This window comes from Ascaphus truei, chromosome 6 (assembly GCF_040206685.1).
Source record: "Ascaphus truei isolate aAscTru1 chromosome 6, aAscTru1.hap1, whole genome shotgun sequence".
NCBI lineage: Eukaryota > Metazoa > Chordata > Amphibia > Anura > Ascaphidae > Ascaphus > Ascaphus truei.
The window spans coordinates 24,525,538-24,541,706 of record NC_134488.1 but is presented as its reverse complement, the minus strand read 5'-3'; the positions used below and the strand labels follow the sequence as shown (position 1 = coordinate 24,541,706).

Here is a 16,169-nt window from a genome sequence, read left to right as displayed (position 1 = left end):
CAGAGGGACAGACAGAGGGGCAGAGACACAGAGACACAGACAGAGGGACAGACAGAGGGACAGAGACACAGACAGAGGGACAGAGGGACAGACACAGAGGCAGAGGGACAGACACAGAGGCAGAGGGACAGACACAGAGGCAGAGGGACAGACACAGAGGCAGAGGGACAGACGCAGAGGGACAGGGACAGAAACACAGAGGGACAGACAGAGGGACAGGGACAGGGGGACAGAGACAGAGGGGCACAGGGACAGGGACACAGGCACATGGACAGGGGGACAGGCACAGAGGGACAGGGACACAGGCACATGGACAGAGGGACAGGGACACAGGCACATGGACAGGGGGACAGGCACAGAGGGACAGGGACACAGGCACATGGACAGAGGGACACAGGCACATGGACAGAGGGACAGGGACACCCCCCCCCCCCCCCCAGGGTTTTGACTCCGCCCCCGTGTCCTCCCACACACGGCACGAGTGCAGATTGACTGCGCCCGTACGCCTTCAGCCCCTGCAGGCCAGATTTTACTTCCGCCCGTGCTCCTCGCATCCCCCACACCCGCGCTCGCTTCTCCCGCGGCCAAAACTTTTAACCGCTGCCCACGCGCTTGCCGACACACACGACCGCCGCGCTGGTTGAGCGGGCCGCAAAAATATCCGTTGCGGGCCGCTTGCGGCCCACGGGCCGCTTGTTTGACATGCCTGCTCTACATCATAGTTTAACAGAGAGGTTGAGGTGTTGAAATGAGTGATGATTTGTAATGATGCAATAAATAGTATCAAGGATTTAAAGGAGCAATTCATGTACTTTATTATTTAACATGGGGTTGAAGCAGGGGGTCTCCGGAGCTTAACCCATTAATTTCAGCTCCGGGGTCCCCGTGCTTCCCGAGGAAGACCTCCGAAGGGGGTGCCGGTGTATCGGCAAAGTTTAAAGCCCCCCGCATCACGTGGGCCAATAGGAAGCCTCACCGGGTGGCATCATGGCCTCCTATTGGCCCGTAGGACGGGGAAAAGCAGCCACTACGTGATTCCCTGCTAGCCGAGTGGCAACCCAGCACCCCTTACAAAGGAGGTCTGTATCTCCAGATGCAGGGGGTTCCCCAGAGCTGAAATGAATGGGGCTCTGCTCCAAAGACCCCCTTGCTTCAATCCTATGTTAAAAAAGAAAAATTGCAAAAGACATCGCCCGCTTGGATTGCTTCTTTAAACTGATACATGACCTGCTGATTTGCACAGCAACAAACCGCATCTCTTGCCATCTTCCATTTGAGTGTCATTTCGACTACGCACTTTTGACAAGTCCACAGGGCGGTCATCATTTTATTTTTTACAATTTATAGTGTTTACTAATGTCTGCTCTGCTGAAGCTGATGTCCTTTAGATCTCCACAGAAAGACACCGTTACTTCTTCATGTCATTTGACAATCCTTGTGTTGTGGTGTGGTGGCTCTGCAGGGCACGTGTCATGGGATGAATACAAGATCAAGTTTCTGGCCAGCAAGGGGTTGAACGAGAAGGAGGTGGCAGAAAAGCTGAAGAATAACGAAGAGCTGAAGATTGACGAAGAGAGTAAGTTGCCTGTGTCTCTCCTCCCCACATAGCCTATTGCAAGGGGCGGCCAACTCCAGTCCTCAAGGGCCACCAACAGGTCAGGTTTTCAGGATATCCCTGCTTCAGCACCAGTGGCTCAGTCAATGGCTGGGTCCTTATGAGTTGCCCAACCCTGGCCTATTGCCTTCATTAACAGAGCAGATTGCGGTGCCCATTTTATTCTGATCTGCTTATCTGAGATGACATCCTTGTCTTTTTTTAATTTAAAATAAAAATACAAATTTATAACAGTCTCTCCTTCCTGAAATGGTTGACTTTTTCTCTGATGTTTTCCCAACATTTCATGGATTCAACTCCTGATTTTAAACCCCTGTACTCCCAAACCTCAGTGGTTTTGTCGGAAACTACTGGTAGTTAGAAGTTCGGAAAACATTTTTTTTACTCGGTGAGTCAGTGTTACCTTTTTCATACGTGCTCAGTTTGAGTCATACCGGGAATGACAAAGACGTCTGACATTCAGTTATATATTTAAAGATTTTTATTGTGGTTTATATACTGTAGGTGAATGAGGTTCGCTCAGTAGATGGTTCTTGCTGATATTCGGCGGCACTGAGCACCATTGCGACTTCATTAAAAAAAATGTGCAGTGGAACTTTTTAGATTAAAAAGGACCTGTTATTCCTTCTCTTGAAATACCAACATTTAAATAATAGGTGTGACGAATTAGCTTCACAGGGTTTTGCTCGTCCACACTGATGTACAGTACTTCTTACCTCTTTAGTGCCAGAAGGTACTGTTACCCATTGCTCCGTAATGCTTTGTATGCTTTCTTGGTACTTTAGGGTTCGTAGCCTTTGGCTCATTCAAACCCACGTGCACTTCTTCTTGCAGCCCCTTGCTCTACCAGAATTATCCTCTTACACAGTTACAACTCTTCCAGTGCACCTTACACTTTTTTTCTTCTTCTGCTGGTCTTGCTTCCCCTAATAAAGCACACACCTCTCCTTCCTGTAACCCAGTCCTGTAGCACTCTTCCTGCTTCAGTGCTTTCAATTCTTCGGTAGCACCTGCTATTCACAAGGGACGTTACTATATCCTATACAACATACATTTTCACTGTACCTAAACCGGTCACGTTATGACACACTTCACCCCCACCTTACACACAGAGCTATGTAACTTCTGCTCCCATGATTCCTATATACTGTCCTAGTATAGACGCTGGCACCTGTCCCTCCCCCTCGCATCAGTCAACCCCATCCCCCTCTCACCTGTCCCCCCTCCTCGCATTCCCCTGCTCGCACCCGTCCCTCCCCTGCTCGCACCCGTCCTGCTCGCGCCCCTCCCTCCCCTGCTCGCGCCCGTCCCCCCACTTTCGTCTGTCGTCCCCCCGCTCTCGTCTGTCGTCCCCCCGCTCTCGTCCGTCGTCCCCCCGCTCTCGTCTGTCGTCCCGCCGCTCTCGTCCGTCGTCCCCCCGCTCTCGTCCGTCGTCCCCCCGCTCTCGTCCGTCGTCCCCCCGCTCTCGTCCGTCGTCCCCCCGCTCTCGTCCGTCGTCCCCCCGCTCTCGTCCGTCGTCCCCCCGCTCTCGTCCGTCGTCCCCCTGCTCTCGTCCGTCGTCCCCCCGCTCTCGTCCGTCGTCCCCCCGCTCTCGTCCGTCGTCCCCCCGCTCTCGTCCGTCGTCCCCCCGCTCTCGTCCGTCGTCCCCCCGCTCTCGTCCGTTGTCCCCCCGCTCTCGTCCGTTGTCCCCCCGCTCTCGTCCGTCGTCCCCCCGCTCTCGTCCGTCGTCCCCCCGCTCTCGTCCGTCGTCCCCCCGCTCTCGTCCGTTGTCCCCCCACTCTCGTCCGTCGTCCCCCCGCTCTCGTCCGTTGTCCCCCCGCTCTCGTCCGTTGTCCCCCCACTCTCGTCCGTCGTCCCCCCGCTCTCGTCCGTCGTCGTCCCGCTCTCGTCCGTTGTCACCCGACCCCCCGCTCTCGTCCGTTGTCCCCCGCCCCCCGCTCTCGTCCGTTGTCCTCCGCCCCCCCGCTCTTGTCCATTGTCCCCCGCCCCCCGCTCTCGTCCGTTGTCCCCCGCCCCTCCGCTCTCGTCCATTGTCCCCCGCCCCCCGCTCTCGTCCGTTGTCCTCCGCCCCCCCGCTCTCGTCCTTTGTCCCCCGCCCCCCGCTCTCGTCCGTTGTCCCCCGCCCCCCCCCCCCGCTCTCGTCCTTTGTCTCCCGCCCCCCGCTCTTGTCCATTGTCCCCCGCCCCCCGCTCTTGTCCATTGTCCCCCGCCCCCCGCTCTCGTCCGTTGTCCCCCGCCCCTCCGCTCTCGTCCGTTGCCCCCCGCTCTCGTCCGTTGTCCCCCGCCCCCCCGCTCTCGTCCGTTGTGCCCGCCCCACCACTCTCGTCCGTTGTCTCCCGCACTCCCGCTCTCGTCTGTTGTCCCCCGCCCCCCGCTCTCGTCCGTTGTCCCCCGCCCCCCCCGCTCTCCTCCGTTGTGCCCCGCCCCCCCCGCTCTCGTCCGTTGTCCCCCGCCCCCCCCCCCCGCTCTCGTCCGTTGTCCCCCGCCCCCCTGCTCTCGTCAGTTGTCTCCCGCCCCCCCGCTCTCGTCCGTAGTCCCCCGCCCCCCCCCCCGCTCTCGTCCGTTGTCCCCCGCCCCCCTGCTCTCGTCTGTTGTCCCCCGCCCCCTCGCTCTCGTCCGTTGTCCCCCGCCCCCTCGCTCTCGTCCGTTGTCCCCCGCCCCCCTCTCTCGTCCGTTTTCCCCCGCCCTCCCGCTCTCGTCTGTTGTCCCCCGCCCCCCCGCTCTTGTCCGTTGTCCCCCGCCCCCCGCTCTCGTCCGTCGTCCCCCCGCTCTCGTCCGTTGTCCCCCGCCCCCAGCTCTCGTCCGTTGTCCCCCGCCCCTAGCTCTCGTCCGTTGTCCCCCGCCCCTAGCTCTCGTCCGTTGTCCCCCGCCCCCAGCTCTCGTCCGTTGTCCCCCGCCCCTAGCTCTCGTCCGTTGTCCCCCGCCCGCAGCTCTCGTCCGTTGTCCCCCGCCCCCCGCTCTCGTCCGTCGTCCCCCCGCTCTCGTCCGTTGTCCCCCCGCTCTCGTCCGTTGTCCCCCGCCCCCCCGCTCTCGTCCGTTGTCCCCCCGCTCTCGTCCGTCGTCCCCCCGCTCTCGTCCGTTGTCCCCCGCCCCCCCGCTCACGTCCGTTGTCCCCCCCCCCCCCCCACTCTCGTCCGTTGTCCCCCGCCCCCCGCTCTCGTCCGTCGTCCCCCCGCTCTCGTCCGTCGTCCCCCCGCTCTCGTCCGTCGTCCCCCCGCTCTCGTCCGTTGTCCCCCGTCCCCCCGCTCTCGTCCGTTGTCCCCCGCCCCCCCCGCTCTCGTCCATTGTCCCCCGCCCCCCGCTCTCGTCCGTCGTCCCCCCGCTCTCGTCCGTTGTCCCCCGCCCCCCCACTCTCGTCCGTTGTCCCCCGCCCCCCCGCTCTCGTCCGTTGTCCCCCGCCCCCCCGCTCTCGTCCGTTGTCCGTTGTCCCCTGCTCTCGTTACCCCCCCTGCTCTCGTTACCCCCCCTGCTCTCGTTACCCCCCCCTGCTCTCGTTACCCCCCCCCTGCTCTCGTTACCCCCGCTCTTGCATTCCATGCTAATGCTAATGGATTGACTATTCTCCCCCACAATTTATTTATTTCTTTTTTTTAAGTGATCTCTCTCCATTGAACAACATTTAAATAATATATTTTTCAGTGAATTGCAATATCTTCGTGTGTTTAGTCACAGAGCAGAATATTTGGTTGGAAGTTATATTTTTTCCTTCGAGATGGAGACCTATTTTAATGGTGGCAGTCAAAGATTGATGGATTATGTATGTATATTTTTGGTATAACGCCAGCAGGTACATAGACGGTAAAAAAATGACGGTAATCGGTTATCGCCTTAAGACAATCTGTTGGTAATCTGTATACTTCTGTATAATTCACATATTGCAATAGCCATGTCTATGCTTCCACAGCACAAGAAGTCTTGGATAACTTGAAGGACCGCTGGTTCCAGGCAGACAACCCCCCCGCTGATCTACTCCTGACTGAAGAGGAATTTCTGTCTTTCCTGCACCCGGAGCACAGCCGCGGGATGCTCAAATTCATGGTGAAAGAGATTATCCGGGACCTAGGTGAGCAGAGGTGGCTCCGTGGGGAGAAATCCTTTTCTGATTCAGCCTGGCTTTGGTACACCACTACTTCCTGGATCCTGGCTTGGAGGTTCAGCTTCTCTTCTCAATTCTCTTCTCTGGAATTCGTACTCTTAGGCCTCACTCTTATGCTTAGAGCGACAGCGCGAGCGGCGCAATCAAACACATTGAGGTCCATGGGAACGTCCACTGTGTGCACGTGAGCGACGGCGCGGCTATTTTGTGACGAGACAACATTTTTTTTTGTCGTCGTCTCGGCAACGGCCGGGTGACGTGTACAGTTCACCCAGTGAGGGCGAACCAGCTCCGTGATGTCATCAGCCACGCCTCCCCGTCGCGAGGATCTGTAGTCCGCAGATCGCTCGGCTGACAGGCGCACGAGGCCATGCGCTCCGTAGCGCGCGTGCACCATGAACTCGGCCGTCGTATATTTGCTCCCTGGCCCACTTTGGTCAATAGAAGGAAGGCCATGTGTGATGTTGAAGTGGTATCTGAAAGTTGTCCCTGTTTCATCTTACATTGATGGGGTGCCAGCTCCCACTCCTAATGTGGCAGCTGAGGAGTCGGCGCATGCACCGGGGGGAAAAAGTGTCTCTCATAATGGGCAGAGCCTGGCGGACCCGGTCATACCGTGGAAAAATACCCTGCTCTGTTATTGCTTTAGTATAGCACAAATAATGCAAGCTTTTTACCACTTCAGCACCCCACTACTTCTGAATATTTGATGAGTCACCTGGCTGGGGATTTGAGAACCGTGTGCTGATAGAAACAGCTCTGCAATCTCTGCTGACTACCTGAAAGTCTGCAAACCCCCTGACTCTGCACCTTTTCTTCTCTCTGACTCAGCGTCTCTGCTCTGTAGCCCCTATCACAACACCTTCCCCTGAGCTCTCGAGTTCTCACATTGACATGTAATGCTGATTCTTTCATCTTTCACACCCATAGTAAAAGAAAAACAGGAACTCGCTGAAAAAGAAACGTGACTAAAATGTCAGTGTTTTCGTCCCTTTGCAGGGACATTTTTAATGTTTATTCTCTTAAACATGGGGGTTTTTTTTTTTTTTTTTTCAACCCTGTTTTCTATATTAAAGTTGCAGTGCACTTTTTAGTTTTGTTGTATTATTAAAGGAGACCATTGTGCTCCCACCTCAGAGAGTACCGGAGGGGGAAAAGCGTGGAAACATTTCTTATGGCAGCCAGCTGTTAAAGGTTACCGCACTGTCGCTGGGCGAACCGGCTGTAGAAAACACATTTTTGTTACTGTTTTTCAGCCAATGGTGGTTCATGGTGGTCAGTATAAATCAGTGGGCAACTCCAGTCCTCAAGGACCACCAACAGGTCAGGTTTTCAGGATAGCCCTGCTTCAGCACAGGTGGTTCAGTCTTTGAGCCACCTGTGCTGAAGCAGAGATCCTGAAAATCGGAACTGTTAGTGGCCCTAGAGGACTGCAGTTGCTCACCCCTGGTCTAAATGGACTCGCTTAAAGTCTGTAATATGGAGGGCTGCACGTACCCTCCTCCTGCCCCCCTTTCCTTTGATAAATGAAACTAGTTCTTCACAATACGTCAGAATCGGCCCTTTTGATGCGCAAAAGGCAAAATCGTGCTGCTTTGCAACATGTTGTTGGCCCCTCCGGCAGCTAAGAGACTACTGAAACAATGGCTCACGGCAGACCTTGATCTTAATCCTTTAGTAACAATATCGGTTTAAGCGGGGATGAAACATTGTGGGGGTACATTGTACGATCCGGCAGTCACGGTTTCTAGCAATAGGATGGCAGCTGGTTTCTTGATTGTGCTACGGTCTCCCTCGCCGAAAGAATAAGATGTTTTGAACTCTGGAAATAATCTTAGGTTTAGGGATATCTCTTTAAAATACACCGTTCCTCTGAAGCCACCACCATATATTTTTTTCATGCAGATCAGGACGGAGATAAGAAGCTGACCCTCTCCGAGTTCATTTCTCTTCCCGTGGGTACCGTGGAAAACCAGCAGGCCCAAGATATTGACGACGACTGGGTGCGAGACAGGAAAAAGGAGTTTGAAGACGTTATTGATGCCAATCATGATGGCATTGTCACAATGGACGAGCTTGAGGTGAGGGAGAACGTGTTACATAGGAGATGAGGTTGAAAAAGAGAAATGTCCATCAAATTCAACCTATTTGTTGTTGTGTATATGTGGAGAAGGCACGGTATTCAAAATAATAGCAGATCTGCCGTGTGTGTACTTTAAAGTATTTTGACTTTTTTTGACCTCGGGTAATCTGCCCTTGAGTCTGCTCTGGCCTTCACTGGATACTGCTACTGTTAAAGGTGAGAAAGAAGTGGTCTCAGAAGACACACATTGGTAGTATCAGTGCAAGATGAAGGAAGTATTGTTACTCTTGTAGCAAGCATTCTTCTTTTGGATCCATAGTTCTCATGTGATACATTCAATACAACCTGGACACATTAACCTCACCAATAGTCCCAAAAAGTAAAATGGGCAGGTTACAGATCCCAGCCGACATGTAAGTTGTTCTTTTGTTTTGTGTAGGAATACATGGATCCTATGAATGAGTACAACGCTCTTAATGAAGCCAAGCAGATGATAGCCGTGGCTGATGAAAACCAAGATCACCACTTGGGGATGGAAGAGATCCAGAAGTATAGCGAGTATTTCACGGGCAGCAAGCTTATGGACTATGCCCGCAATGTTCATGAGGAGTTCTGAGTCTCCTATGTCCTTTTCGTCCAGATAATCCCTCTCCCCTTTAGCTGGAGGAACTATAGTGATGGGTAAAGGATTTCTCTTGTAGGCTAATGGGAAGAGGGGCTACACAAGTTTTGCTGCTACTCCTACCTGTGTTCTTAGTGTGCAGTATTGTGTGGGGTTATCTCATTACCCACCACAAGCTACTTTCATGCCAGAATTTGCACATAAGTGATGATAACCCTGGCTTTTATTTGCTTCAGTGCTTTCGCCATTGGAAATAATTGCAGAGAGCAACTGCAGGAGTTGGGTTACTGTCTGCTAACCCCGCCTTCTCTATGGCATAAGGGTAACCCAGCTCTAGCATTGCACAAAGGGCTATAATACTGGGATTTCACATTGAAGGAGCCGTCCACTTAATGTATATTATAGCAGAGAGTATTTGTTTGTTATTAAGCCTCTCAGAGGAGTCTCTGGTTTCATGGCTTGGCTGTGGACATTGAGGTCAATAGACCATGCAAAGCGTGTATTGCCAAGTCTTATCGGCTGCAGAGCGGGAGCAAAGGGACCTGTTTTGTAGCAAAAAAAAAATGCTTTGTGTTCTATTAACCACCCAAAAAATAATAGGATACATTTTCGCATTAGGGAGGTTAAAGCCAAAGTATAGTATGTGTATCTGAGCATAATATGGATTATACAGCGAGGACAAAAATCAACTGAATCAGAATTACTGCACCTCTTTGTCTGGGGGGGTTGTTGCGATAATACTGATCCATGTCATTATAGTACAGAAACTACCATTAATGTCCAATAGCAGATTCCATGCGACAGTGCCCAGAACATGACTATCTCAGTTTCATAAATAACCCGCGTGGTCACTTACACACGGCAAAAAGAAGCTGTCTGGTCGAGTTTCTTACTTCCTTTTCCAGGCATGAAACTGGTAATGATATTGTGGTTTTTGCTTCTCTCTCGCAAGTCACGGCTTACAAAATTCCCAACCAAAAAAAAAAAGATTTAACTTGGAGTTTTTCATGACTTCCCTCGTCTTCCCCTTCCCTCGTCTTCCCCTTCCCTGCTTCCTGTAACAAGTCTGTAATATAAGGTTCACATGGGCTTGACCTGCAGAAACCCATTAACACTTATGCACAAGAACAGCTGAATATCCAAAGGGGAAGTGCCACTGCAAACACAAGCTATATACATTATATTAAATAACTCAAAACTGGGCTGCGCTTATACAGGCAGCGACGCGACCGATGACGACAACATTCGCCATTGCGAATGTTATAATGTTTGGGAGACGTCGCTGGCTACAAGGCCAGTGACATCAGCAAGGGGGAAGGCAGAGGGGCGGAGAAGCTCTCTTGATTGGCTTATAGCCATTCACAGGTGGAGACCGTCTCTCCAAAAATCAAATACTACTGACTACCAGATTTTTGGTAGCGCTGTCGCTCCGTCGCGTCCACTATAAGCGCCGGCAACCACGACAATGCATTTGTTTTAACGCGACGTCGCTGTCGCCGGCACTATAAGCGCAGCCTTAGGCTGACATGCAGTATGTCTACAAAATATTTTACATTGACTGATAGAGCCAAATCGGCTTTGATAGCCATGTGGTTACCAGTTTCACTGTCATGACAGAGCCTCACAATGCACATTTCAAAGCCAGTTCCAGTGTACGTGTTAACTGGTAGCTGCAAAGAAAAGTGCATTTGTAACAATGATGTATATAATTAAACATGAGCCCACCCATTGCAAGAGCAGGAATAATGTTCTAGTGTAGAAACATAGCAGACACCAGAATGCTGGAAACAGAAGTGAGAGCTTGTAAATCAGTGAAGCAATGGGTGTTACAGTGGCTGCAAGGTATCGCTGGTTTCCTTTCTTGAAAGATAAGATTTCAGTATCCAATAGCTGGGCCAGACTTTGTGGTAATTTGTCAAAGTTTTTTATTTACACTTGTAAAATAATATATATAAATTGTGAAATGTGAACTTAAATAAGCATGTGACAAGTGCTAATGAGGGATAGGTATAGTTCAAACTTAAAGTGAAAAGTGCAAAGCAATTTGGTGAATCAAACCAAAAGTGGAAGGTGAAACAACGTGCTGGAAACGTCTTTGTGAAGTGTCCAAAATGATGGATAAACAGTTCAAGGCATCTTGGTCGCAATGGTAGTTCAGAAGCTTTCGACAGATGAACGATATCCGTAGGGTATCTATGAAAAAGGGAGTGAGGTGCGTACATCATTGCGTAAATCTGGATAAAAATGTATTTGTACAAAAATAAAAGACGAGAGAGGCACTCTCACAAGGGTGGCAGATTAAAGTGCATTTTGAGATGAAATCTCATAATGGAGGCATGGTCAGAAGGTTCGGCGTCAAGCAGCAATCGCCACTCGCGTCCCTGCAGCCGTAGACCAGAGTCCTGTATGTAGCCGCAGCAAACCCAGATGAAACGCGTTGGGACAGCACCTCTCGGTGTGTCACGTCACCACGCTAACGTCTCCTGGAAGTTCGGCGGAGGTCCCAGCTGTCACACACTCCCCCGCTACCAGCTATTGCTTCCCCTCGGCTATTGGCGCCTGCATGACACCGGACCTTCTGACCATCCCTCCATTATGAGATTTCATCTCACAATGCGCTTTTCCCTGCCACCCTTGTGAGTGTGCCCATCTCGAGGTTTTTATATTATTATACCAATAAACTTTTGTCCATATGTAAGCTCTCCCCTTCTCTCTCCCCCTTCTCTCTGTCCTTCTCTCTCTCTCTCTCCCCCCCCTCTCTCCCCTGTAAAAGCTCTTTGTAGATGTAGGTTCTTGAAAAGCTCATATGTAACCTTTTACAGTGGAAAGACCTGTGAGATCTCCAAAGCGCATGAACAAACCATTCCTCAGCTTGTCTGCAGATTGATGCAGACATTTCGCAGTGCCTGCCCACGCAGCTCATGTAAAATCTACAATAATCGATAAGAAAATGTATCCAATACACGTCTTGTTGCTTTGTAAAGATTAAGTCCCAGATCTACAAAAGGGGTGCTAAACTTAAGCATGTCTTTACTCCCATTTCAAATGAAGAGGAGTAAAGGCATGCTAAAGCTTGGCACACGTGTGTGGATCTGTGCCGGAGTGGAAGAGTAATACTGGAGATATTAACATCAGGGTTCACATGATGTAAAAGGAGCCGATCTTGGTGGTCACCATTGCTTGTTCAGCTACAGTGTCCACCTACATGAAGATGTCATGTCCCAGTGAAAAGTGTCACGGTCACCCAAAAATGTTAAGAAAAAATATATTTCAGATGAAGTGACTTATCCAAAGATGCACCTTCTTAAGATGGTTAGTCAGGTGCGCTTAGGACTAATGCTAAAGTTGCCCCCGTTTTAGGTTTATGATGTGAGGGACATTTAAAGTTGAGAGTGAAAGCACAACACTTTGGGCCGTATTGACTGGTGGTGGTAATCTTTGAGAGCTCTAATGTTTAGTTCATTTGAATGACTTGTAAGGTCCCCTATGGCTTAGCACTGTTCAGTAAATCTGCGCCTTAATCCTTTAGATCCACGTGAAACCAGCAATTCATAACAGTACACTCTTGCACAAACACTATTGGTGTATCATACAAGAAGTCTGCATGAAATTAGTAATGTGTCCTAGGCCGTTTCCCCGGGGTTAAGCTGCTGCCATCTCTTGTAGATGGAAGTAAAACGTTTGCATTTGCACTGTCGGTTGTGATCACATTTCCTGTTATGTTCATTGTGAAGTATTTGATGATAATTCAGTGCCTGACATATTTGGAAATAATGGTTATGCCATTGAATTAGTCTGTTTCGATATGTCGGGGTCTGGTTTGATGAATGCCTTCATCTAGAAAGCCACTTTAATGTCAGGATATGCTTCTGATTTGTGGTTATATCCTAATGTTCTTATTATCTTTAGCCCTAAGGACACTAGGGGGCTCTGGGGGTAATTCTATATGGTCTGAAGCAGCAGTCAACTCAATAGGGGTTTGCGGACGATATAGAATTTAGAGGTTTAACATAAGGCTCTTAAAGGCACACATGCCAAGGTTCTGTAATGTGATACCTATAGGGTTAATTGGTAACTAAAATAAAACTCAATATATGCTCTATCTATATTTGCAGGTATTGTATTTCCAGTTAACAGACTCAACTGTTGTGTGGTAAATACAGTGGAAACCAAGCAGTCCCAGTGTTGCTACATTATGTGAATTACCCTGCTTCTCGCTTCCATTGTTTATATGTTTTTCTTTTTTGGGGGGGTGGGGGGGGGCGCATCACTTTGCAAAGCTTAAAGCTGCAGTTCAGGTTCCCGTTTTTTTTTTAAACTTCCAATAGTTTCATGTGGGCAATCTCTACTTACCTAAAAAACTGCATAGCTGCCGGTCAATTCGTTCTCCGTCTATTGATCGGCAAAGTTTGGCGACATCTTTAAATATGGGGAATGTAAATCGTTGCTATAGGAACAAGCATGCTTGTTAAAATAGAATACAAGAAAATTGGTCTTTCAAAGTTGTTGTTTTTTTAAACAGAAAATGCTAAAAGTATTTTTTCTTACTACAGAACTGATTTATTAAAAAAACCCACACATGCAGGATATTGCCTGAACTGCAGCTTTAAGTCCATCTCACTTTCAATATCTTGTGTCTGAGGTCTGTAACAAAGTTCAGAGCTCTCGCAGTAATTGTTTTGGTGACTTTTGACATATGGAAACCTAGAAAATACCATAATATATATATATATATATATATATATATAATTTTATTTTTTTACTGTAAATGGGGAAAGCTCTGCTTGTGTAAATGCAAATTGCTCTCTCTGTGTATTTTACAGTTCCTTGGAACTTGGTGCCTGAAAAAAACAGCATTTTTTTGTAGCCTTTGCAAGCTTTGGAAAGTAGTTATACAGCTTCAGTGGAAAACAACTGATCTTAAAATCTGTTTGTGGCCCAGGTACACTTGTGTGCAGTTGTCTAACCAAGGATAGCTCCTCAGACAGGTACAGCTAAACCCCGTTATAACGCGGGTCTCGGGGTCCACCCCGAGACCACCGCGTTACTAACGGGGTCGCGAGAAAAAAAATGGCCGCCGCGCTTTAGCGCATATTCATCCCGCGGGACAGGAGATGGGAGCGGGCATGTCCCTCAGCTCCCCGCTTCCCCCTGTCACCGCGGGACAGGCCGCGGGGCAGGAGATGGGAGCGGGGATGTCCCTCCTGTCCCCGCTTCCCCCTGTCACCGCGGGACAGGCCGCGGGGCAGGAGATGGGAGCGGGGATGTCCCTCCTGTCCCCGCTTCCCCCTGTCACCGTGTGACAGGCCGCAGGGCAGGAGATGGGAGCGGGGATGTCCCTCCTGTCCCCGCTTCCCCCTGTCACCGCGTGACAGCCCGCGGGGCAGGAGATGAGAGCGGGGATGTCCCTCAGGTCGCCGCTTACCTCAGATCCCGCTGCCTGCATGGAGGTGGTAGCGGGGGGTTTCTTCTCCCCACCGCTGTCCCTGGCGCTCCCGCTGCCTGCGCGGGAGGAGGGGGGGGAGCGGGTGGTGGTGCTGGTCGCGGCCTTTCCTGTGCTCCGACCCCACCCCCCGTCTGTGTAGAGTGAGAGAGTGTGTGTGTGTATGTATATATGGGAGAGAAAGTGTGTGTGTGTATATGGGTGTGTGTATGTGGGTGTGAGTGTGTGTAAGTGTCTGAGTGTGTGTGTAAGTGTGTGTAAGTGTGTGTGTGAGTGTCTGTGAGTGTAAGTGTGTGTAAGTGTGTGTAAGTGTGTGTGAGTGTCTGTGAGTGTGTAAGTGTGTGTAAGTGTGTGTGAGTGTCTGTGAGTGTCTGTGAGTGTCTAAGTGTGTGTGAGTGTGTGTGAGTGTGCGTAAGTGTGTGTGAGTGTGTGTGCGTGTGCGTAAGTGTGTGTGAGTGTGTGTGAGTGTCTGTAAGTGAGTGTGTGTGAGTGTGTGTGCAGTGTGAGCAATGAGGAGTGTGTGTGCAGTGTACAGTGTGTGTGCAGTGTGTCAGTGTGTGCAGTGTGAGCAATGTGCAGTGTGCAGTGTGTGTGCAGTGTGTCCAATGAGCAGTGTGTGTGCAGTGTGTCAGTGTGTGCAGTGTGAGCAATGAGCAGTGTGTGTGCAGTGTGCAGTGTGTGTGCAGTGTGTCCAATGAGCAGTGTGTGTGCAGTGTGCAGTGTGTGTGCAGTGTGTCCAATGAGCAGTGTGTGTGCAGTGTGTCAGTGTGTGCAGTGTGAGCAATGAGCAGTGTGTGTGCAGTGTGCAGTGTGTCAGTGTGAGCAATGAGCAGTGTGCAGTGTGTGTGCAGTGTGTCCAATGAGCAGTGTGTGTGCAGTGTGCAGTGTGTGTGCAGTGTGTCCAATGAGCAGTGTGTGTGCAGTGTGCAGTGTGGGTGCAGTGTGTCCAATGAGCAGTGTGTGTGCAGTGTGCAGTGTGTGTGCAGTGTGTCAGTGTGTGCAGTGTGAGCAATGAGCAGTGTGTGTGCAGTGTGCAGTGTGTCAGTGTGAGCAATGAGCAGTGTGTGCAGTGTGGCAGTGTGAGCAATGAGCAGTGTGTGTGCAGTGAGTATGTGCAGTGTGTGCAGTGTGTGCAGTGTGCAAAAAAAAATGGAAAAAAAAAATTTTTTTTGAATTTTTTTTTTAAAACGGGAGCCACGGGAAAACCGCGTTATAACCGAATCGCGGTATAACGAGGCGCGTTATAACGGGGTTTAGCTGTACCATTAAATACATTGTCTATAACCTAAAGAGGTTGTGTTTAAATAGTGTGCAAACTGTCTTTAAGTTCCTGCTTTTTTTTGTAACAAACTCACAGTTTGAAAAATTCACCACCGTATAAATCTCGTACAAATGAACTTTACCATAACGCCTTCCATGCAAACGGGATTATTAGCGCTATAGTTAGTCTATACAGATGTTACCCCCTTCTGGTATTCTGGCAGTATATTTCTTTCGCTCTGATATATATATATATATATATAAATATATAAATATAAAAATTCAATATATCACCAAAGGTGGGTGTTGAAAAGTGACATGGATGCTTGAAAGCCATTTTTTTTGTCGTTTTCTTGGAGCAAAACAGCTCTGTGGTACAAAAAGAGGCCTAACAAATATCATAGTCCCGTGAGTTTTTGTTGTTGTTGACCAATTGAATTGTAGGGTGAATTAAACTCTTGTATCTGATGCAATCTTCACATTGGTGCTTCGAGGTTCCATGCTATGCAGTGGACACACCGTGTGTACCCTGCAGTATCTCTCTACCAATCTTTGGAACACAACGCTTATTAAAGTGGTCACATCACCTTAAACTGCTAGGAATAACGTTAATGCTGTGGTTGTGTATAACTATATACCCCTTGAAAGGTGCAATGTTTATTTTGCTGCTCCCTTTTGTATGATCTTGATGTGAATCCTTCATCATCTTCAATTTTCAATGGTTACGGTTAAACAAATAATGATGAGAATACCCTGTCCTGTTACCTAAATCACATTTTTCATTCTGTGTTTCTGTTCTGTATCTTGTTTGCCCTGCTACTCTGTTTTGTACACTACATTGTGTTTCTTTGTAAGGTTTCGCACTCAGACACAAAAATTAATCAGAAGAATTAGCTACCCGTAAACTATTCTTTTGCACAAAGTGTTTTTTTTTTTTTGGTTCCTTTTAGAAATACAGGCGGTCCTCACTTATCCGCCAGAATCCATCCCGCAAACCGCCGTCGGATAACAGACCGTCGGATTGTGGGTCCATGTTAATCCGCGTCGGAT

At 49.8% G+C, this 16,169-nt stretch overlaps 1 protein-coding gene across 1 annotated transcript in view; it reads left to right on the top strand.

Annotated features, from left to right (window-relative positions):
• The window catches only part of SDF4 (stromal cell derived factor 4), a 51,688-nt gene extending 36,287 nt beyond the window's left edge, over positions 1-15,401 (top strand). The window contains exons 4-7 of the mRNA XM_075603657.1: positions 1,463-1,576; positions 5,520-5,678; positions 7,617-7,792; positions 8,234-15,401. Coding sequence (XP_075459772.1) covers positions 1,463-1,576; positions 5,520-5,678; positions 7,617-7,792; positions 8,234-8,410 — 626 coding nt within the window. The 3' untranslated portion in view covers positions 8,411-15,401. The remainder of the gene's footprint in view (positions 1-1,462; positions 1,577-5,519; positions 5,679-7,616; positions 7,793-8,233) is intronic.
• The last annotated feature ends 768 nt before the right edge of the window (positions 15,402-16,169 follow it).